At 40.6% G+C, this 24,000-nt stretch overlaps 1 protein-coding gene across 9 annotated transcripts in view; it reads left to right on the forward strand.

Annotated features, from left to right (window-relative positions):
- Positions 1-50: 50 nt before the first annotated feature.
- Positions 51-24,000, forward strand: part of FAM120A (family with sequence similarity 120A) — a 61,964-nt gene continuing 38,014 nt past the window's right edge. For 6 of the 9 annotated variants that reach the window (XM_035903319.1, XM_035903322.1, XM_035903325.1 and 3 more), the window contains exons 1-7: positions 51-176; positions 5,377-5,623; positions 11,435-11,517; positions 20,464-20,592; positions 21,082-21,178; positions 22,237-22,337; positions 22,868-23,151. In XM_035903319.1, coding sequence (XP_035759212.1) covers positions 66-176; positions 5,377-5,623; positions 11,435-11,517; positions 20,464-20,592; positions 21,082-21,178; positions 22,237-22,337; positions 22,868-23,151 — 1,052 coding nt within the window. In that variant the 5' untranslated portion in view covers positions 51-65. The remainder of the gene's footprint in view (positions 177-5,376; positions 5,624-11,434; positions 11,518-20,463; positions 20,593-21,081; positions 21,179-22,236; positions 22,338-22,867; positions 23,152-24,000) is intronic. The other 3 variants (XM_035903320.1, XM_035903323.1, XM_009647898.2) reach the window with 1 other exon arrangement.

Here is a 24,000-nt window from a genome sequence, read left to right on the forward strand (position 1 = left end):
CCCAGGGCCTCCCGGATTCCCCTGGCTGTGAAGCCAGGCCCAGCAGCAGAGAGGTTTTTGCCTCCATGTTCTTTCGGGGCCGCCGCTCCGTTGACTCAAAATGTCCCTTCTTGCCCAGGGCTGCCCCCACTGCTCCGCTTCAGGAGGGTGGTGAGGCTGGGACTTCGGTGCCGCAGGTGAGAGCCAAAAGCATCGTAATCTAATTAATAATTAAGGCTAAGGGTGAGGGGAGAAAAAAAAAAAAGAATGTTATCGCGCGCAGTGGATCTGCAACAAGTTCCCTGCTGAGGTGAGGTGTTTAAACTTGCGCTGAAGGCGGAATCGCTCGCTCTGAAATACAGAGGTTCGAGTTTCATGGTTTAGGAAGGTGAGGGTTTTGCTCAGCGTTGCCCAGATGTATTAACGAGCTTTTGATGGAGTGTAGAATAACTCGTTCCTTATTCCGTAACAGCAAACGCTTCCAGTTTTGGGGTCGGGAGCGCCAATCTGACAGTTAGTCTAAACTTATTTTAAGGGGGAGCCTCAGTTTTCTGATAACATAAACAACGCTTCAGGCAGGAGCTGGGGTCTGTGGCTATCTTCCACTGACACCAAGACTGCAATTTCAGAGGTTGCAGAATATTAACGCGTCGTATCTCTCTCTACAGCGTTTGTGATTTACGGCACTTTTTGTTAAGCCAAGCAATGGCTGAAACACAACGCTAGCAAAAGAAGCCCTGGGATGAAGCTGCAATTTTTTTAAGAGCTGCTTGCTGGCTTTCCCGCTAGGGAAGGAAGAGCAGCGGGAGTGAAGTGCGTACTTGTAGGCTTTATTATTGTAAATTACTTTTGTCTGTAGAAAATTATTATGCAACCTTTAGAGTTGCATGCTTGATCACTAGCAGCAGCTTAACGTTATCTGGCTTTTGTCCTGCCCTTTCAGCGGATTTAGAGAAATTCTGGCTGGGTTGCAGCCCTGGGGTAAAGATGACTCGAAGGAGCTCACCTAAAAGGTGACTTTGGGTGAAGTTTCTTCTAGTTCTGCCAACGGGGTGAGAGTTGCTGTTGCTGTTAGAGCTGTGCTCACTTGGCCAAACCCATCCTTGGAGGAGCGTGTTCCCTTCAGCTCCTTGCTCGTCGGGCTGGGGTGAAGCCCGGTTGGTGGTGGAAGCCTTACCCTGCGGTGGCCCCCAGGCATGTTCGGCCACGGCGGGCCAATCCCCACTGTGGCCGAACACAGCCGGGGGCCACCGCACCAGGCGAAGCTCATGTGGAACAAACTGGAAGTGGAGGCAAAGCTCATTCTCGCAGGGGCACACTGAGTTCCGCAGAACGCGATGTCTTGGGCTTGGCACTTGGTTAAATTGAAAAGGTTATGGCCGTGTCTGCTGTAAGTAACGTGTTTGCCCAGTCAGTGGAGAAGCAAAATTGTGTTCATGTTTTGGATATGAATGATGGTGGGAATTTGAATGACAGCAAAAACATCCTTTCATCTGAACTTTTTTTTTTTTTATTTGTAGCTGGGAAATACTTTTGTTCTTTAAGCAAAAAAGTTTTAGGGACTGTGCAGTGAAGGTATTTGCCTTGATCTGATGCGTTCTAAATCTTCCATAATTTGTTATTGAGACTTAGAGATCTTTAAGTAAAAGCAATGAATGGGGTAAAATAAGAATTTTTTTTTTTTCTTTTAAAGTATTCAACTGGATACTCTGTTTAGAGGAACATTGACATGCATAGGACACAACAGGAAGCCAGCTGGTTTGAGATTGATAGGAATTGGGTATTTGTAATAGTCTCGTGGCACGCTGAACAAGCTGTTAATCTTTTAAATGCGTTCTGTTCCAGCCCTGGTTCATTTCTTGTGGAAGTAGATTACATCCGAATAAAGTTGCCGCGTTCGCCAGCAGTGTCACCTGTAGCGCTTTGTTTACTTTCAAGCTTAGCTGCAGCATTAGCTCCTTCATGGTTTCTCAGTAATAGGCCTTGTTCTTAATCTCTGGAAACGGTTATAGGAGTGAGAGGACACGTCGTATCGAGTCTCTTTTCTATCATTTAAAAAAAAAACCCACAACAACCCAAACACAAAAACCCCCCAATTTTGATGGGGTAGATTTGAGGGGTGGGTATTTGCCCACTTTGGGTTAGCAGTGGGAAGTTGGCAGGCACTTGTGACCAAATACCAGGGAGGGGGTATAGAGGGGGAGAGTTTGTTGCTGTTAGGATCATTCCTATCACTGTACCAGCACTGCGCGTGTCCGAACGGCGCTCGATCTCTGTGCTGAACAGCTGTCCCGGCGATGGGAAGGACATTGGCCATTCCCATTTGATGCCTCGTTTGTACAGCTGTTGAGAATCTGGGGGTAGCTCTGTTTTTAATGGATTCAGGTTCAGGTTAGGAGGTGTATTTCATGGTAACAGTGGTAACATGGATAACACAACGAAGGTACTGCTGAACTGAAATCACATTCCTTTTCTGCTTGTCTTCTCCTCTTACACAATTTGTTATCTTTCTAAATCCATTTTATTACCTCTCTCTTTCTCTAAACCTTACTCCAGTTTTATTCACGTTCTCCTGCATGCTCACTTTGTAGCAATCCTCCTGGTGGGCAAAGAGCAAATGCATCTTGAAGGTGTGATTTTTTTAAAAATGTATGTATGGGTGATTTTTTTAAAAATTTACATATTTGTAAGAGTTGCCAAATTCTACTGTTTTCTCACTTTGTTTTTAGAAGTTGGGTTTGAGAATACTGGTTAACTTTAAATATGAAACTGATTTTCATATTTTCAGGAAACATTTGGGTCTTGAGTAGAAGGCTTCTGTGCAGAGCTAGGAACTGGCTATGAATTTAATCTATTTTGGTAATTAGAGGGGAGAAAGAGAGTAATGTGTTCCATCCAGAACAATTATAAATCACTTGCAGATGGTTTCAGCAGGTTCCTAGCTTAATTGTGACCTGGTATTTCTCTGTTTGGGGGAGGGGGAATAATTCTTAAAAGAAACTTTTCTGCAAAGCCAGTTTTCTAAAATTTAAATATTTAAGCAGCAGAGATCTTAACATCTTCGATACTTTGGCGAGACTTTGTTTTGTTCTCCGTATCTAAACATGCATGTGCCTGTTTACTTGGGCAGGATTCTCTCTTTCTGATCCAGCATCATTAATGTTATGCAAGATTTAGACTTGAAAATTATTCCAAACGCCTGGCTGTGATTTCCCCCGCTCCCCCCCTCCCTGTGTGTGTGCCCGTTGCCTGGGTCCAGTTGTGTCTTTGGCCTCTCTCCTTCTGCAAAAGCTGTAAGCGATGTTTCTGACTCTCCTCTTGCTAGAGTTCTATGTTGCTGGCTAGCTGCACCTCGGTAAATGCAGCTCTTTTCCCTGCAACAGTTCAGTTCTTTGAATGTGGATTCTGGTATTCCCTGGCATGCTGCAGTTCTGTACCTGTCAGGTAGCTCTGTAAAACTGGGAGGGAGAGGACAGGAGGCTGTGGAGGTGGAGGAAATAGTTTATAGGGGATCAGAGTGAGCCGCACACCGAGTTTCCTCTTGCATTATCTGCACACCCATGTCCCATCTAGTGCTGCAAAAGGAGTTCTTACTTTGTTTTTTGTAAATGGCCTGTGGTTGTCATGCATGCAAAGATGTTGATTTTAGGTAGATGTACATAATTTAAATCTACCTTCCCTTAATAGAAAAAATTCCTAATTTAAACCATACAAAGTGTGGATGAGGGTGAAGCCTAAATTGCCCTCCTTGAGTTGTTAACTGTATAAATCTGATGTCTTTAATTTTTTTCCAAAGATGGTTACAGTCTCTCCCAGTTCAGTGTATGGCAGGCACACGCTATGCTGGGTGACAGTGTAATTATTAGAGAAATGAATACCTGCGTTTTTCTCACATTCTCACAAACAAAAGTAAATTTCAAGAACACTGATACAGCCCATCAAGCACATTTCTGAAGAAGTAACATTTTCATAAGGCTGTAAGGTGGTAGCATTAGGAGGAGTGAGAGCTTAGTGAGCCGGTTGTTGATGGTAGGAATATCTCAGAGTGAGGTGCGGGCTGCTCAGGGTTTCACTTGCAAGGGAACATTTTGTGAAGCTACATGGGAAAAGCAAAATTCTACATACCTTGGCAGAAGACTGTAATTCAGCACCAGGTTCAGAAGGTGTAAGGCATGAGTGGAAAAGGAAGGGTCGCTGTAAACTTGCTGTCTAACAAAACCTCTTTGCTGGGAGGTGGGTGACTGTGGGACTGTTGGAACGGGCTGCAGAGGTGTAGGACCCTCGCTCAGGTTCTGCAGGGCTTCGGATGCAGAGGAAATAACCAGCATCACTGGCACTAATGCTGCAGTTCCTCATGCATGCCGGGGAGACTGAAGCTAACAGTTTTGTACAAGTCTATTCTGGCATACCTTGCTATCAACATTGTCAAAACTGAATACTTGGTAGGTTATACCAACACCCGACTTAAGTGGGGTTTTCTGAATCATTGTATGTTTGTTACATATGTAGATGGTAAAAGCATTAGGCATCAAAAGCACTCAGCTTGCTTCAGTTTTGTGTGTTTGCATGCAAACTGTAGCTGCAATGGTTCCTGACGGTGTATAGAAATGTGGGACTGCACATACCAACCTGTCATCGTGGGGCTTTTTGGTTTAGTACAATCTTCTTGATAAGAAAGGGCTGCTTTTCCGTTTCCAATGTTAGGAACCAGCCCATGTCTCCCCTGCACAACATGTCTGGTTTAGTCATCTGATTGCCATAGCCTAAAATATGTGCTTTGCTAGGCAACATGAGTTGAGAGGTGAAGTTTGGGCTATAAACTTGAAGCAGTTTGCACCATCAGAGACAGCTGTGCAAAAATGAATAGGCTGAAAGTGGAAAGAGGGGAAAAAATCTGGCTTAATGCAGCAAGGTAGACATTTGAAAAGCCAAGAAGGTTACCTCTGTGAATCTAGGGTTATGTTTCTTTTAAAACAGGGTTGCAAAACTTTACAAGGGATCCTGTGATTGCTTTTTAAGGGGGCATCTTGGCTGGCTGAACTGCTTGGGTATCCACAGCCTTCAGATTTGTCCCATAAGTTAATGGAGACATTGGTATCATGATATGCTTAGAGTTTCAGCGTTTCTGTTAATAAACAGTTCCTTCAGTTGTGTTCAGTCACACGTAGTGCCACTTCAGCATGGGGGCTTTCAGAACTTTGTATTTTTTTTCTCAGCGCTCCTTACATCCCGTCCGTATGTGCTGTGTCACTGGATTTTTTTTAATGACTTTAAATACACTGCAAGTGTTTCAAATGCATGTATATGGTTTCAGAAAGACCCAATATATTGTAATACATGTGATAAATCAGTACTGCAATTTAACACTGTAGCTAATTACTCTGTCTTCCACTATAGGTTGCACAGAGCATTGAGGATCATCATCAAGAAGTAATTGCTTTCTGCAGAGAAAAAGGTTTCCATGGTTTGGTTGCATACGACTCCGATTATGCATTGTGCAACATCCCTTACTATTTCAGTGCCCATGCCCTAAAACTGAGCCGTAATGGGAAAAGTCTCACAACAAGCCAATACCTAATGCATGAAGTTGCCAAGCAACTGGACCTGAATCCAAATCGCTTTCCTATTTTTGCTGCTCTTTTAGGTAAGTGAAGTAATAAAAGAACTCAATGCTGCTAGTCAGACTTACGATTTCAGTTTCTATTACCTGATTTACAGTATCTGTGTATAATTTGACAAAGCACCTAGGGAAGGACATCTCTTTATTTCAGACATTCCTACTACACTCGAGGCAGGCCGGATGTGTTTTTATGATGCCAGACATGCCGAATTTGTAGAGACCTGCAAGCGATGCATATTGTGGCTGTCTAGAAACAAGAGTAGAAAATAAGAATTCTGCAAGGCGCTCTGCCTGTCCAAAATGTTCTCAGTGGGTGGGTGGGGAATCAGGACAATTGTGGTTCTACTGGTTTTGGTCCTATATAGTGTATGAGGTCTACTTTTAATAGCACGCCTTCCAGACTGGGAAAGTGTGCTTCTGTCCTGTATTCTACCTAAAAATAACATATATGGAGTGAAGATGTTTAGATTGCAGGGGCTTTTTTTTTACCCCTCAGAAATGAGCAGTGGACAAATATGACAGCCCGTCAGCTGCACCAGAAATACATTATATTGTGTAATTGAGTGAAACTCCATATTGTTGAAAGCACAGGCAACCAGCATCTTGCCCTTCCATGAGTTTTGTTGGGATAGTTTCTTAGCACTCTTGCTTCCAGTGCTTAGTGTAGCATCTTTAACGAGCGTAGGTAGAAAGAACTTCAGCTTCACATCTCTGCTTAAATGGGACAATTTTAACACACTCTTATTTCCACAGCACTGGTAGAGAGCAGCTGTCATAACCTCTCAGATGGAAGAGTGAATTAATTACTAATAAAGTTGACTCCAATGAATAAGATCCATTTAGAACAGCATTCTAACTTCCTTTTGAGTAATTGAGCACAGAGCAGCCATGTTCTTCATCTTGTACTGAGCAAACAAATTAAGAAAACTGGATTTTCTTTTTATTTTCTTACTGACTTTGTGTTTTAGTAGAAGAATAAAACTGGTAGAAAGCTGTGAATGAGAGAGGCTATGTGTTACTGCTTTAGCATACTAATATTTCAGTAGTCTTTAAATTGTTTCTAGTCCAGACAGGTACCTTCCATGTTAAGAAGGAAAGAACCAAAGCATCTTCCAGTAGAAAGCCACAAGTATTTGACTGGTTGAAGCTGCTTTTTGTTAGTGTATGCTTTTTCATATCCACAGTGGTTACCTGCCCACACAGCTGCATGGAGGAAGGGCAGGTGACTGGCTAAGCTGCAATTTAAAACAAAAAACTCAGTGTAAATTGCATGACAGAGTACTATTGCTAGGCTTTGTTTTGGAGTCTATAAATAAGTTGTTGCATGCCAATTCAGTGAGTAAGAATTACTGCTTGCAAAGCAGTTTCACAGTTGCAGATATGCTTTGTGGCATTATCGTGAAGTACATGTGAATGACATCGTTTTAACTTGTCACAGAATTACAGCTGCATGGCCAGTTGAGGTGTTGCTTGGTTATATTAAATGGTAGGTGAAAAATATCCTGGTAAATTTTCTGGAGGTTTTGCAATTTTATGCCAGAAGCTCTTGAATATTTTTCTCTCAATATCTTACATGACAAAATATTTTTCAGCTTGCTCTTAGGAAAAAGAAGCTTGAGGTCATTTCACATGATTACTAGAGAGATCTTTTGTAGCTTTTTTTTTTTCCCCCAAATTGGTACAAAGGTTAAAAAAAAAAAAAAAGAAAAGAAAAACCAGTTCAGCTACAAGTTTAGTTCCCCCAAAATCTCAATTCTGCTGAGAAATAAATTGTTGCACACAGCATCCCCCTTTTCATTGCTTCACCCCACCAAGCACTACTCTTTGTATTTACAGCAAATTTCTATCAGCATTTATGTTACATTTAGAACTGCTGGGGGAAAAAAGCGGTTGTACTAGGCTCGGTATAAAAATGTGCTCATTAAAAATGCTACACTCAACAACAATCCTTCAGTAATAATTCTTTTTATCTGTTAGGTGAGCAGCTTCTCAATCTGTTTAACATATACTTTCCTGACACTGCGTAAGGCCAATTTCTTAGTAAGAACAGCATCTACAAAACTCAACCTTTTACACAACATCAGGGAGACTGGAATTAATTTCATTTCCATTCTTTTCGTTATCTACTGTGTGAACCCAGAACCAGCTTCACCATTACCCCTTCTGGACTAAAATCTGACAGACAGCCTGCAGTTTTGCAAGTTATCGTGTGTGTGTGAGTGTTTTGCTTGGGTTTTTTTCAATATTGGCACATAATAGCACTCTTCTAGCACCATGGAATTTTTATTGCACTCCACCATTTATCAAAAATAAAAAGCTAGTCAAAGATCTCAGCCTAGTTTTCCAGTACTCCAATGATCCAAAATGTACTCGCAGGCTATTTTTATCATACTACAACTATTAACAGGCTGGTTTCCCACACTATCAGGTGTGTGGGTGCAGATTACAAACCAGCCCGCAGCACTGTATGCGAAGTGCCTCACGTGGGGCATGGAAAGTTATTTTACCATACTTCAGTGAAACAAATATTTCACTCTGCTTCACCTAGAACACGTATTTTTTGCAAAACCTTTTGCTTCTCCCACATCATTATTAAAAGTTCAGCCATCTCCAGCTACGAATAAGAAAAGAAAAACCAGTTCAGCTACAAGTTTAGTTTTGTGTATTCTTTTGCATTTCTTTTGTGTTTGTCTTCAGTATGAGTAAGCAGAACAAAGTGTCTGGAAGTCACGGTTAGAACAGAAGATACTTTGGAGGTCTTTCTGTGATGAGGGTTGTTGGGTTTTTTTTATATTGGTGAATATTATGAAACCTGGGTATTTGGTGCTATAAACAATGATTATATAAGCTTACAACAAACAGATACTATTTGACTTAAGGTACTGGCAATGGGTTTTAGCTTTTGCAACCTTAGCAGTATAGTAAATTCAGTTTTTTTGATAAAATACTAAATACATATAGGCACAGAATTGTGTGTAGTATGGTGTACATTAAAGCAGGGTAGCTTGTTCAGCTCTAGATTTTTATATTTTGACTTAATATCTGAGGGCTTGTCTGGCTTCACAGGTTATTCTGCCCTTGCTCCTGTGGCCTCTTTCGGTCTCTATTGAACCTGATGAGTAGAATGAAGAAAATCACAGTGGGAAAGGATAAGCGAGCGCTTGATTACATGAGAAGGCATATGAATCTGTCGCGTTGCTCTTCTGTTCGGGGTACATCAGTGTAACTCCCCATGCCAGTTCTTTGCTTAGGAATAACTTAATGTATTCTGAAATAATTGCAGTTATGCTGTTGGTTTAATGTTTACAGTTACAGAAGGCCAAAACTATCACAGTAGCTGTATCAGTATCCAGCTTTAGGTCTGCAAATCTGTTTCCCTGTATACGGAAAACTCAAAACTTCTTTGTTTTCAGATACTTTCTTGTCATTAAAGGGTCAATTTGGGACGCTGAAAAGAGACGAAAATCCTGAATGATTCAGCAGTTGGAGGAGCCTGAGGAATGACACCTAACTGGTCAATTAAAACAACTTTCTCAATGGCAAATTATTTGGAATTGAGTTATGTTCAGGGATAAAGTACCAACTAGGCAAATTTTTAAAGATTACTTTCTGAGAAGGTTATGTATACACTGTGTTTGGTTGGTTTGTTTTATAGCTTTTTCCTTCTTGCAGCTTTTCATGCGGAAGGCTTCTGCAGTTCTAGCGTTATAATGTAAGGAGTATCCTTGTCATGGGTAGATAAAATGTGGCCAAGATATTGTGTCCTCCAAGAGTACGCTCTTAAAAAGTTCTGTCCTAATCGCTGTTGATGTAAATAGGGAGTTAATTTGGTTCCCTTGTAAATTTTGACTCAAATACTTCAGAATGATTTAAAAAAAAAACAAAAACAACCCAAAACCAAACCACCAAGCTTCAGCAGTACAAAAACAAACACAGTGTGAGGTATAGGGCTGTAATTCAGTGAACTCTTTAGAAAAGGCAGTGGCTTCAATTAGTATCTAATTGCTTTGAAAAAACCTAAGGCATACACTATAATAAGCCATTAAAATGGGAAAAATCAATATATGTTGAGGTTGTTCAGCCAGGTCAAGAAATGGAGGTTGCTTATGTAATGCTGGTCTCTTTCCCACTGTGACAGAACTTTGTAACGTGGGTTTAGGTATGTAGTCTCATTCTGTTTCTCAGTAAAATTTTAGAACTATGTAAGGTAAGTACAGGCATCGCTTCTTACCTGGACTACAGAAGACACTGCTGTACTTCAGCATCCTAAACTCCACAGTTCAGTATGTGGTGAGAACTGATCAAACTGTCAGACTGTCTTATGTGTGTGTGTGTTCAAGGGGATGGAATTAACTGAAATGACAGATGGAAACCAAGCAAGATTGAGGTTTTGGTATTTGACTATTTTAAAAGGTAATCTCAGGATCTGCAGGAGTTAAGTGTTAGTTATCATGGAATCGTCTAGTGGTCTGGCTGTAACTGATTTTTTCAGACCTGTGTTATAAAGGCTGTCTAATCCTACCTTGATTAGATTAGTAAGAATATGGCTGTTAATACAAACTTGTTGAATCTTTCTGATGTGAGTTTAAAGTTTAGCTCTTAATGAATAAAGATGATAATGTCTCCTGCTGGAGATCTCAGAAGTAGGTGAAGTATCGACTGGACACAAAGACTTCCCTCTCTATGACTGCTAGTTGCCAGGCAATGGACAGCTTTCTTTGTTTTCACATGTTGAAGAATATTAAAAGCAAACTAAATTATTTTACAAGCAAAATACTAAGAAAATAAACAGTTGTCATATTCAAAGAATCTTGTCATACTCTTTTTGAGTAGATGAGAGTTCAAGATGTCCAAACTGAAATTAAAAAAAAAAAAAAAAGCTGTAAATACATGAACAGCAATGAGAATTATGCATTCTCTGCTAAGCTGCTGCTCTGTAAAACCAGATACTGATAATACCCGCAAGTTTTCTACTGGAAGTGTAGTAATGCATTCCGTTTAGCTCTTCATAAAGTTTGGATCCATGGGCACTGAACTCTGTTAGTGGTTGATTAGTTAGTCTCTGATTAGTTAAAATGTTTGAATTATTTCCTGGTAAAAAAATTTTCATTTTTTTTTTCCATGTAATGTGCTTTGGGGGGAAAAAACCACCCAAACCCAAAATAATTTAAGTGATCTCCCATTTGGTGAATATAGCCACTATCTCTGTTCATTGAAACAGCTATGTAATTTCCCAATTACTTCGATGCTGCCAGCCCAGGGTCCTGTCTGACCTGGTCAGGTTGGCAAAAGAAACTTCAGGAACTGGGAACCTGCTAAGTGCCATGGAAGCTACCAGTGTTCCTGAGGGTTAGGTAAATCTGCCCGGTAGCTTGCTGCTGTATGATGGAGCAGAGGGCAGATTCCAAAGGCAGCTCCAGTGTGGTTCGGTAACGGCGTGTGCTGGGGTGCAGGAGGGGCTTACCAGCTTGTGTCGGGGAGCAGTAGAGTGTGTTCTTGCACACTGCACCTGCATTACTGAATCCTGGTGAGGATCCCCTAACAGGACGTGCCAGGCTGATGTGTTGTGATTGCCAGGTGTTGTGACCGGCTCTGTTGCTTCTGTAAGCGAGCTGGTTTCATGGAAGAGTGCTCCTCAAACAGAGGGAAGTGTGTCTTGCTGCAGCGGCAGCATGCTGATTAGGTTTTTCTGGAGTAACAGAAAGATACTTGCAAGTTGAATCTCTCTTAATCCTATTGATCGGGAATTGAGGACTGATTGCAAATTTGTTTTGCATAGAAACAGTACGTAACTTTTTATGGTGTACTTAAATAAAGTTCTGCATTATATTCTAGGTAATCATATTCTACCTGATGAAGATTTGGCTTCCTTTCATTGGAGTTTACTTGGTCCAGAACATCCACTAGCTTCACTTAAGGTACAAATTTAATGTAACTATGAGCAATTAAGCTAAAAATCAATCATAACGGTTAATCAGAGCAGTGTAATAGGTTAAGTCACAGCAGCTAAGCAAGGCTCTTGTTCTCGGTCACCCTCTGGTGTCCCAGTCCCTCTCTGTTGACCGCAGAGGAGACCTGGGCGATTAGCCTTACAAGGCTAAACTTAGCCACCATGATCCCCCTCGGTGCCCTTCAGCTGCAGGAGCCATACAGCTTCAGTGGGGTTTGGCTCTGAGCAGCTAGCTTCTTACTCTTCTCCTCTTTTAAGAGGAGAGGTTTTTGTTTAGTCCTGTTCTAGAACTGTCAGAAATAATTAGCTGGATATCTTCCTACTGTATTGTTTTATTTTCTACTGATCTGAGTTTGTGTGTAATAGTCAGTTTTCTCTACTTCTTAAAGTGTAAATACACTAGAGAATACGTTGCACAATAGAGCTAACATGGCCTGCAGTAGATTTTTTTTTTTGAGACAAGTAACTTGTGTCTGATGCTTAGTTTACAGTATGTCTGTTCTGCTGCTTCATTGCACTCACTTTGTGCATCTGCCAAGTAGACAGCTATAAAAGGGAAACTGGACACATCAGAGAAGGGGATAATAATGACCTTTATGTCTGCCACAACAGACATATCTCTTCCCCTTTCTCCTAAGGTGCACCATGCAGCAAATCAGTTTGCTTTTTGTAAATTCTGTAAGACTGCTTTATTGTATCTACAACAAAAACAAGTGGGTTTTTCTCCCCTTCTGTTCCAAAAATTTATTAAGCATTGAAAAATTGTAACTTATTTTGCTGAAGGTAGAATTTAAAAACAGATTCAAGATTTTCAGCAGAGTTTTTAAGGCTTGCACATGCATTGCTTAGTGAACAGCTGTAAGAATTTGATGTTATGCTCATCCCCTATTTTGCTGCCGCTCCTGTGTTTAGAAAGGTGTCAGCACTCTGTAGTGGCAAAACAAAATATGCATGCATGTTCGCTGCTTCCTTGTGAAACTTGAGATGGGAAAATGAAAGACTGAAAGAGTATGCCTGTATTTTCATTTTTCACTAAAAAGGTTAAAATATAGGATTTCCCTCGAAGTGGTGGATAAACTTTCTGATGTTAAGAATTCTTTTTTTGTGGTTTAGGCTGAGTAGACTTGTTTTACAGCCAGTCAGAACGTGACTCCAGACACCTAGACCTTCTGAAAAGCCTTCTAAATATGTACTGAATTACTTGGCTAGAATGAAAATCGGGCATTTGTCATCTGTGCTTCTAGATTTATGTTTTCAGTGGAGACACCGCTTTGTAAGGTGGCATCCTAAGGAAGTGAAACTTGTTCCCTTCCAGCATCACTGGGCTGTCTTAGGCAGGCCTCCCTGTATTTATTTAATCTGTTGGCCAATGTTAATCAGATTTGAAAGCGGTTGCCGTTCGGCCGTTACAGGCTCTGTGAAAACTGATACACTGTTATCAGTGAAAGAGACCCAAATTAGTGCCCTTACCGAGGGAAGAGGCTAGCACAACACATGATTTGTTTAATTTCAAACCAGCTTGCTGGCTGATTGTTAAGTACATAGCCCCAAAAGAACCGCAGCATTTGTGTCTCTGGGCTGATAATGATGTCAAAGGGAGAGAAAGAAGAAGGGCTTAAAGCAGCAAGGGCACAAGTCTATGTGAAACCAATCTTCATTAGATACTGGTCATGGAAGAACTTATTATTTTTTTTTTTTTTTAAGCTTCAGTTTCAACAGTGTTCATGGTTTGAAATTATAACTTGTTTAAGTAGCTCATTAATTCAGTTTAATTTTGTTTGGCATACTAGTGTGTCAATGATGTCATTACAGCACTCTCTACAGTAGAGACCTCTTCTGTTATTTGTAGATGTGCAGAAAGCAGTGTTGCTTGTAAATGTTATGAATGCTTAAAAACTTAAAAGACATGTTTATGTTAGCCACAAGCTTGATAGCAAGAAGTACTTTCAGCGCAGTTACATAAAGTGCAAGCTGTCACGAAAACTGGAAATGGCAGGGGGGGAAGTTGTCGTGGTCACCCAGGATGTTGTCCTTGGGCTGTGCTTACGAACTTTGCTTTGTTGCATCTGTTCAGAGTTACTGTCAAGTATTCTCCATACTTTGAAACCAAGGGCTCTAATTCCACACCTCACTCAGCTCTTTCTCATTGTGTAAAGTTGTTAATCTTTTGTATCTAAGACAGTATGGTCTTGAGCATCAAAGCTAACAGGTTCAGTTCCCAGTGGCCTGATTTGTTGCTTTTCAGTGAGAACTATGACATTTAATAATGTACAATTTATTTTCTGCATTCTTTCTCAATCTTTTATGATGATGTAGAGTGTAACTTAGAAAAGAAACTAGATGTGTATGTGCTCAGGTGTCAATACAGCAAGGTGAAAAAAAGCGAAACTGAGGAACCTGTACCTCTGTTTTAGAGAGAGATGTGAGGGTGATGTGTTTGTCTAGGAACAACTGAGGAGAAATGGGAAAAAGGATGGGGAATGGGAACCTGAAAGAAGGATCCACATTTCACATCTAGAAGGATTTTACCCTAACAATCACGACAACATCTTTACACGCTGGATAAACAGACGTGCCTTTCGGAAGACACCAACAATGACCACCAGCTCAGCAAAAATGGTGAAGTTCCATGGACAAATTTAATTGAAAAGAACTTAATTGCTATTGCTGCAAAAGGCAGAAAGAATCAAAACCTGACAAGCTGTTCTGAGTCAGGATCTTAGCTGTCTAAATGTCCCTGCATAAACAGATAATGCGTCTAGTAAACGTGTTGTCCTGTGCTTGTGTCCTATTACCTGACCAAGAGCAGGGTTCATTGAAATGACCACCTGAATCAGACATGGCAATAAGAAAGGAGTTAATACACTTCCTGAGAAATAATTTGACTGCTAGACCTTGTTTGGAAACTAGCATTGTACTACTTTTTATTTGTGTGCTTTGGGATTTATCTTTAGAGACAGACAGTTTGGTTCTTATTCTGGGAAAGCTTGTTACAGCATGGAGCTTCAAGCTCAATGTGTAATACCATCAGAATGATACTAGGAGGGCAGTTTCTTACCTCTGGAATGAATTAGTGCCTGTTTGGGAGCATGTACCACTGCAGAAGTGCTGACTCTTTATTCACAAGATAACCTTAGAAACAAGTCTTAATGCTTTTTGAAAAAGAAGAGTATGCAGGGAAACTTTATGAGGTTGCCACATTGGATCTTGCAATGGATCACCTTCCTGTTAGGTTGGTTTTGAAAGGATGAATTCATTGGACTGTCTTTGGCAAACTTTTGATGTGCCCACCATCCAATATTCCACATCTGTTTTTACCTGGCAAAACTGTTTAGCTAATCTCCTTGGTTGTTTCATCTCAGTAGAGAGGCAAAGACTGATGCTTCCAGAAAGCAATCAAAAATATGTAGGCTAGGCTCCTTCTCTGAATTGCCCTAGGAAATTCCTGTCTTTCTCTGACTTCAGAGGGTGTCTGCCAGAGGGAGACTAATATGTTGAGTAGGTGCTTAGGTAATTTGCTGCTGCTCAGACAACAAAGGTGGTATTCTTAAGATATGCTTAAATTAAGTGGGGTTGGTTGGGTTGGGTTTTTTTGATGCTAAGGGTCACCATAGGATGATGCAGGTCACAAAGGACCTCAGGAAGTCATCTAGTCCAGCCTCCTGCTAAAAGCATGGTCAGCTTGAGGTCAGAACAGGTTGCTCAGGGCTTTGCCTAGGCTAGTCTTGAAAATCTTCAAGGTTGGAGACCGCACAACCTGTCTGGTCAGCTTGTGCTGTGGCTTGACAGTCCCAACGGTAAAAACATTTTGCCTTATGTACAGTCTGAACCCATCGTGTTTCCGGCTGTCTGTTGTCTCTCGTTCTACAGTGCACCGCTGTGAAGAGCCTGGGTCCACGTGCTTGATAACCTCTTTGTAGGTATTGGAAGGCTGCTGTTAGGTATCTCCAAAACCTTGTCTTTGCCAGGCTGAATAAGCCCCATTCCCTCAGCCTTTTCTCATAGAGCAAGTGCTCCAGCTCCTTAACCATCTTGATGGCCTTCTGCAGAACTAGCTCAACTTTTTTGACCTCTGGCTTGAGCCCAAAACTGAATGTGGTGCTCTAATGAGCGCTGAGGAACGAGATCCCTCGCTCTGCTGGCTTGAGATCCCTCGCTCTGCTGGCTTGAGATCCCTCGCTCTGCTGGCTTGAGATCCCTCGCTCTGCTGGCTATGGTCCTGCTACACAGCCCAGGGTGCAGCTGGCCTTCACTGCTGCCAGGACACCCTGCTGGCTCATGTGCAGTTTGCGGTCTTCCAAGAGCTCCAGGTCCTTTTTGGCGCAACTCCAGCCTGCAGAGTAGCCAGGAGTTATTCCTCCCTGGTGCAAGACTTTGCTTTCGTAGTTGTTGAATTTCTTAAGGTTCCTGTTGGCTTATTCCTCCAGCTTGTCTAGGTCTTTCTGGAGGGCAGCCCAGCCCTTGAGTTCATGGTAGTGTGCAGGGCTGTCACACAGGTTGTCTCGTATGAAGCCTGTCTGTTGCACATATTCAGCTTGTGTTTCTGCTCTCCCCTTTCTGACATCATTTTTGTTCCTCTGTTTAGATTTGGTTTTCTCCAGTCCTATGTGTGTAAATTGTTAGCAAGTGTTCTCCATGTTGTGTGTATTCTTGTTACCACCAAGACATGCAGGAGTAGAAAGAGGTCAGCTTCCCCACCAGGAGGGAGGGTGGAGGAGAGAATTTCTAAGTGAATAACCCAATCTTAGGGAAGAATTGAGCTTTGCTGGTTTGAGAGGATTTTAAGCCATCCAGGGAACTTCATGCCTCTTCAGAAAGCTTACTTGTCATTAGGCGAGGTGCGCTACAAGCTCATAAGATTTGATGTTTTTAACGTCAAAACAAAACAACATCCAGTTTGGATGCGATCTCTAGAAATTACTAGACAAAAATAACAAAACCCAGGCAGTTTGTTGTTGTATTCTTCCTATCTTCAGCTTTTTCTCTCGCCAGTGGAAAAAAAAAAAATGTTCCTTGTGTGTCACCTCTCAGTAACTGAATGTTCGAGGTCTTTTTTAATGGTTTGAAAATAAAACTAAACTTATTATCTGTTTCCAGCAGGCACAGCGGTAAATGCTGGTACTTGTGTTGATTAGTTTTTAAAGGCTTCACTTCCTGGAGACAGTGGGCAATGGGAGTTGTCCCAGACTTGGGGAGCTTTTCCCAGCTGTAGCTTAGGTACCTTCTGCAGCATCCTAATAACCCTGTGGAGTTATGTCTGTTCTCTTTCAATAAAGCATTTTTGCAAGTTTTTTTGTCAAAACCAAGGCGTTTTTATCTTGTAGCTTCTGGGCTTGTAATGTTGCTCTCTGGCTCTCATTGTGACAAATGCCTGTGTAGAATTAATTTCCTTTCCCCACTTCATCTTTGCAGAGTGAATTAATAGGTCGCTTATGATTTTTATCAGTGGTGTGTTGTGAAATTGGAAGTAGGCTTTCTACAACTAGCAAATAAACTGCTGATTTCAGAGGCCATGCTTTCTAACCTGATCACCTCCAAGTGTGCGATCCACCTCCATCTTTGCCTTTCCAAAACTGATTTTCCATGTTGTTGCTTGTCTGAAACTCTTCTGTAGAGGATAAGGAAAAAAACAGTTTCTAGGAAGAAATCTCTTCTAATGAGAAATTGGTAAAATATGATGCTGATGCTCCAAAATGCTTACTAAAAGGAAGTTTGAACCATGAACATGTTTTCTATAACTTTTGCTGTTCAGTCTTAATTTTTACTGTACCTAGCACTTAGTAAGACTTAGCCTGTATTTAAGTCCACACAGTATTAGAAACATTGTTTATGATTCAGTACAAAATATTTAGTTTTGGATTTCTGGAAAGTTCTAAAATGAATAGAAATATTTTCTTCTTTAATATCAGGAAAGTACAATCTTATTTTTCCTCTTTTCATTTCTGGCTTCTGTGTAGGTCATGACATTTTTAATTTTGAGGGTGTTCTCACAGCTGGGTGGGATGTCGTTGAAACAGAATAAAAGAAAATAAGATCCAAATATCGTAAATGTCCCTAAATCTGTAACACATACTTTCAGGAGGTCTCACTTCAGGAATTAAGAGTATGCTCCATGAAGTCTTTAGGCTGTTTGTTTAGGAGCGGCTAAACTGGGGGCGATACTGGGGCCATTAATATGTTTCACTTCAGCTTCATGCTTCTGGGGTCTGAGCTGAATATTAGTGCTAGAGTGATGTGATGGCCTCTCTTGATGGTAGCTGCTTACAGTTTAGTTGTATGTCATCTCCAAGACAGTAATATTTAATAATGATAGACGGCTTACTCCTTTTGTCCACTGAATTTTCAAGCAGAGATTGCAGAAACCCTTGGGTACGAATGTGGGGTTTCTTCCAGGGACTCTGCAGAGAGCACATCTAACATGACACAGCCATGCTATGATTCAGCTGCTTTAGAGATGTGTAATTGTTACCCGTACAAATAAAATGGTAGGTGTTCATAAAGTGACTTAGATTACCAGTGAAAAGAAAATCTATTGCTTCCGCTTGCAGATTGGGTGCAAAATTTTATCATCAGTATTTGTGAGTGTACGCGTACATGCAGATGTGATCTATATTTAGTATCATGGTATGTATTGAGAATGCACACTAGCAAAAATTTAGAAATTGCTATCTGAAATAGAAATAATTACCGTGCCACTGACTACACTAAACAGAACTGTTCTTAATTTAGGTTCATAAACTGTGGAGTTTATCTCTGATAGAGAATGACCAGGTATAGAATGAATATCCTGACATTTGTAAATAGTAGGTGTTAGGAGAAAGAAATTAATAAAAATGGGAATCTGGGCAAAAATTCCATGGCCTAAATATGAAGAAGGTGGTCTACGAAATTGCGATAACTGGATCAAATAAGGGCAGGAAAGAAAATAATTACATATGGTAGACGCCATATAAAATAAAAAGTGCTTGTGGTACAGATTTTAAGGTTGCAAAGATAAAACTAATGAAGCATTAATCAGAATTTTGCATAAACATTTCTGACAAGGCTGAATTGCAGTATTTCCTAGTAAAGTAAAAATTCTGCACGTTCCCTGTGTAGAATGCAAGCATAAAGGTTTTTCACATTTTCTCATCTATTAAAGAACAGAACTATTAAATAATGATCTCTCAAGTCTTGAATCACTGAATTTTGCAAATAGGCAGATAAAAATATTTTAAAAGCAAAAATGTAGCTGCCCCTATAGGCATGGGCAGAGTTGCTCCAGAATTGTACAGAGCTTCCAGACAGAATTTTTAGAAATTCCTCAGGCATCCTCTAAAATTTAGGACACGTAGTTGGAGACCTCGTCCCTGCCCCTCTGAGTGTGCACATCGTGTGGCACAGAGGGAAGATAACACAGACCCAGCTAGCAGCACCGCTCACTTCTTTTAATTCCGCAACAGTCCATGACAATTGTGTGACCTGAAGTGTCGATACCCAATATACGATCATGCAGTGCATATAAGAGCAGTAATTCCCCATATCATATGCTGAATAATCCTCAGTTTATTGTCAGGAGGAGCCTATTGAGAGTGTTGAGGTGGAAGTCCAGGGTTTCCATGAGAAGGGATCAAGCCAAAGAACTGAGTCTAGAACTTGTGGTACAGCACATCTGTCTGCAGCTGCCAGTCGCTGAGCTGCGGCGCTTCGTCTGTAGGGGCTTTGGACATCGTCCCACAGGTTCTTCCAGCTCTTTCTTCTTACTGCAAAGGGAGGTCTTCTGCTACGAAGTCCAAAATGATTCTTGTCTTCTCAAACCCGTGGCCTGAGTCAGTGACCAGTGTGTCCATGGGGATTCACCATTTTCCTAAGATCTTGAGTAGACTGTAGCATGGACTCTCATTTGTAGACAAATCTGTGGTCTGTATGGGCTCAGGTCATTAACTCCAAGGAAATTTTTAGCATGTGCTTAAGAGCATGATTCTCATCTATTTAAAATAGTCGGTGAATATGGAAAGTCGAGTGCATCTGCCACTGGACGGTGAGACATCAATTATTTTAATGCTGGAATATTGAAACGATTTTATCCATGGAATTACCTTAAGAATTTCCTCTGTGTCTGCGAAAAGTGTGACCAGCCCCATAACTATGTTGATACTGAAATGCTTGAAAGCAAAAGTAACTGTGCTGACATCGTAGCAACAAGAGAAATCCATGCATCGTTCTTTGTCGATGTATAATATAAAACAAATAAAAATAATTTCTTGCCTGAGTTGTTATATATAATGTGAAGCTGTATGAGTATATTCTACTACAGATAATGACATACAGAATTTGAAAGCACTAATTATTAAGCTACGTAGTCTTTAAATAATGATTTTTAGACCAATTTCTGTAGAATCTTGAAAATGAGTTTCCTCAAGACTCCGTTTGTTTTTCAAATCCTTCCTTTTCTGTGTACACAGAGATCTTCCTGTTCCCAGTGGATCGCTTTCATCAACTCTGGTACCACTCTACGTTCAGAATATAAACTCTGTCAAAATATTTTCTGGCATTTATATATATAAATATATAAAATATAGATAAAATAATATATAGATAAAGCATTTTGCACTGGATGAATTGTCCAACTAGAGAGCAGTAAAATAATTAGCATTGTTGACCTTTGTTGTTGGGGCTGATACTTAACCAGCAAATATTTACATAGAGGTGAGGTTTCACATGTATTCTATATAATGTAGGTGAAAAACATATGAGTCATTGTTTAAGGTGAAGTCTTAAAAATAAGGTGGAAGGCCCAAAAATATTTCCATACTAAATCTGGAATTTGTTGAATACATTTTCAATAAATAAGCAGCTTAATTCTTTGCTGTGTGACCGAGGTATCTTGGGCTACCCTGTTGCTTCATACTGGCATGTGTGTTTGTTTGCATAGGTACGTGCTCACCAGTTAGTTTTACCACCTTGTGACGTAGTGATCAAAGCCGTAGCTGACTACGTCCGTAATATTCAGGACACCACTGATTTGGATGCCATAGCAAAAGATGTTTTTCAACATTCACAGGTAAAGTATAAAGCAAAACATTGGTTTGGAGTTGTTTTAAACCTATTGTGCTGTACATTTGTGTTGCAGAATTGCATTCTGTAAAAATAGTGGTTTGCATCAGTCAATAGTAGGAATCTGTTGGTATATGCAGTGTCTTAGACACCTTAATTTCACTCTCCACACTTTCCAAAGGCAAAAATACTGCACTTAACCCGCAGTGCTTTAAGTTAAATTCTTGATAATAGAAGAGGTTTTGTACTTTGCCCTTGTGTACTGTCCCTGAGAATCAGTGGTATGCGCAGATAGTATTTTAAAGCTTTATCCTTACAGGGACTGACACAATATTTCTTGTGCTGGTACAGTGCTGTAGTGCTCAGGGGTACACATACAGCATTAGTGCCGTATGTGATGTGGTACATGTTAACTACTTTACAGCAAGTAGGAGCTGACCTGTAGATGACATGCCTGGATTTGCTCCTGACAGATCTTTTTTTTATTTTATTTTAGTCTAGAACAGATGACAAAGTTACTCGATTTAAGAGAGCAGTTGCTTATTACTCAGCAACTAATAAACCTATGCCATTTCATCCACCACATTACCTAGGTAAGTAATTAAAGAAATAAGGCTTTTCATTTTAACTAAAAACTGGCATAACCCTAAATTAGACATAGTATTATTAGTGGGATCTTAAAAAAATAATTACATTCTCTGGCAGTTTTTGTTGACCCTTGAATATGTGGCTTTCATAGGATACATGCAGAGGTCGTGTTCTTTCCCCAAAAAGAGAACAACCTGGACTTGATTTTCCTCTTAGCTATCGCTGCATCAGTTCTAGCATTAGGACGCTTCAGAGTATAGTGCTGTAAACAACTGAAATCTGGTGACCGGTTCCAATCATGAAGACAGTTTCTATTTTTATTCCATAAAATATATTTCCTCTTTCTCACTGGGCTTACCCAGCATGTTTTAGCAATCCCTTTATAGTATTTGATTTTTTGATGTCATAATATGCCCGCTTAAATTGCAGCCACGAGTTGTTCTGGCATTGCAGGCTATTCTCAAAGCTTACAAATTAACTGTATGATTATACCTCATTCTTAACACAAAACCATAATTTGAGCTGAAGTTTTCTGAAGATTTTCGGTTACCATACTGAAATACTGATACAGATTTTTCCTTCTCTGTTCTGGGGGGTGGGGTGTCTTTATTTACATTCGAAGACCTGCATTAAAGGGCATTAAGGCTACTGGGTCAAATATTCGAATTATAGAAAGTGCCCGCATTATGCGTCTGTGTGACATTATTTTTGCTGGATGCTTCATTATGACATCTCTTGGGCTTTTTTTCTTTTATGCTTCCTTTGAGCCCCGAGTAGAATAGAAATGTGCTGTAATGAGAGATACAAAGAACCGAGAGAAGGTGAGACAAGTAAAATAGACTTCACAGGCTACAGAGTATTTTTATTAAAAGGCAAAAATGAATAAAACTGACTCAAAGGCATACTAGACAGCAGTAATGCTGGCAGAACAAGAATAAATAAACCATAGAAGCAAAAGGATAGAAAGGGTCGCATTTGCATCAGACAGTGAACATTTTTATGAGTGTTTGTTTTTTTCTTTTTTTTTCCTCCTTTTTTCCCCTCCTCCCTGTTTGCAATACAGCAGCCAGACCAAATCAGTTTGGTATGCCTGGGATAGTGCCACCATATGTTCCTTCTCAGATGCTTAACATTCCACAGACCTCACTACAAGCAAAACCTGTGGTAAGTAGCCCTCTGCCCTTCTTGGGAGAAACCTGCTGTGCTCATCAAATGAAAATCTACATGGGGAATGTATATCCAACCTTTTGGCATTCACTGACGAAGTCTGGAACTATAGTGATGGTACAGACTCTGGTAGAACAATTTGTGTGGATCATAGAATCATTTGGTTTGGAAAAGACCTTTAAGCTCATCAAGCCCAAGCATTACCCTGACCCTGCCATCCCACCACTAAACCCTGTCCCTGAGCACCTCGTCTGCCCACCTTTTAAATACCCCCAGGGGACTTGACCCCTTCCCTGGGCAGCCCCTTCCAGTGCTTGACAGCCCTTTTGGGGAAGGAATTTTTCCCAGTGTCCAACCTAAACCTCCCCTGTTGCAACTTGAAGCCGTTGCCTCTTGTCCTTGGATGTCCAAGATGGCTGAGATTGAATGTCTACATTTGGAAAATGCCACTTGATTAAATAATGTATTTTTTTAAAAAAGAAAAGCCTTTTTGTTGCCTTCACTTAAGAAAGATCACTTTATTTTAGGCCCAGCAGATATCCAATCAGGGTGGGGCCCAAGGCCAAGGTCCATACCCATACAGTCTCTCTGAGCCAGCCATCACCTTGGAAACAGGTGGAAAAAGTCTTTCTGAGCAGAACAACTACAGTAACATTCCTCACGAAGGAAAACATACACCATTGTATGAACGATCCTCTCCAATAAATCCAGCTCAGAGTGGGAGCCCTAATCATGTGGATTCAACCTATTTTCCTGCCTCTTCTACATCTTCGTCCTCCGACAATGATGAAGGCAATGGAGGTGCAGTGAAGTAAGTTTTTTGTGAGGATGTTTTCTTACTCGGCTTCTGTTAAAATAGCTTTAATTTCAAAATGGTTCACCGGTATCCCGAAAGTAAGAAATCTGCGTGTTGGTGATATGATGGACCTTCAGAAAATAGTTATAGGTCACTATGACTGCAAACATATCCATGGTTCACTCTGGTCATCTTGTTCCTTAACAAGCAGAAATCCCAAACCAAATAATGCTGGGAGTTTTTCCACTTCTGCCCTTATGTTTTATTGAAGGAAGGAGAGGGTGAGATTTTGGTAAACATCAGAAAGCCTTTGAGTACTTTACTTGCTATAAAAGAAATATTCCTACTTCATGGTATAATTCATTAAAACTTCAGTAGCTAAAAACTACAAAACTTCGCTGAATTTGTAGTGTTTACGCTTCTAAAATTATGGGAGAATGTGGCTTTGCAAAAAAACGTGGTGTGAACATCAGAAATTCACCATTTAGGCCAATGACTTACGAGCTACGCGTGGAACAAAGCAGCAGTGAAATTGATTTTGCTCTCTTCTCCTGATGTGCCTTGTTTACTGCAGAAGTATTTCTGACTTCCGCTAGATCATATATCTGTCCTTGGCAATAAAGTTGTGCAGACCTGATTTAATTACTGCTTGCTGACCTACTAAAAAGAAATTTGAACAGAGGCAGTTTGTGTTTACCTTTGTTCTGCTAGATGTAGTGGCTTACTGCACAAGAATCAAAGCCTGGGGCTTCAGCAAGTCTCTGATTGCCTCTCAGAGTTTGGGGGGTGTAGAACAGTATGAGCATCTCACTGCTGGGTACTAAATTCTGAATGTGTTTACATTTATGCATGATGGCTTTGACA

The sequence above is a fragment of the Egretta garzetta genome, unplaced genomic scaffold (assembly GCF_000687185.1).
Source record: "Egretta garzetta isolate BGI_Z169 unplaced genomic scaffold, ASM68718v1 scaffold451, whole genome shotgun sequence".
Taxonomy (NCBI): Eukaryota; Metazoa; Chordata; class Aves; order Pelecaniformes; family Ardeidae; genus Egretta; species Egretta garzetta.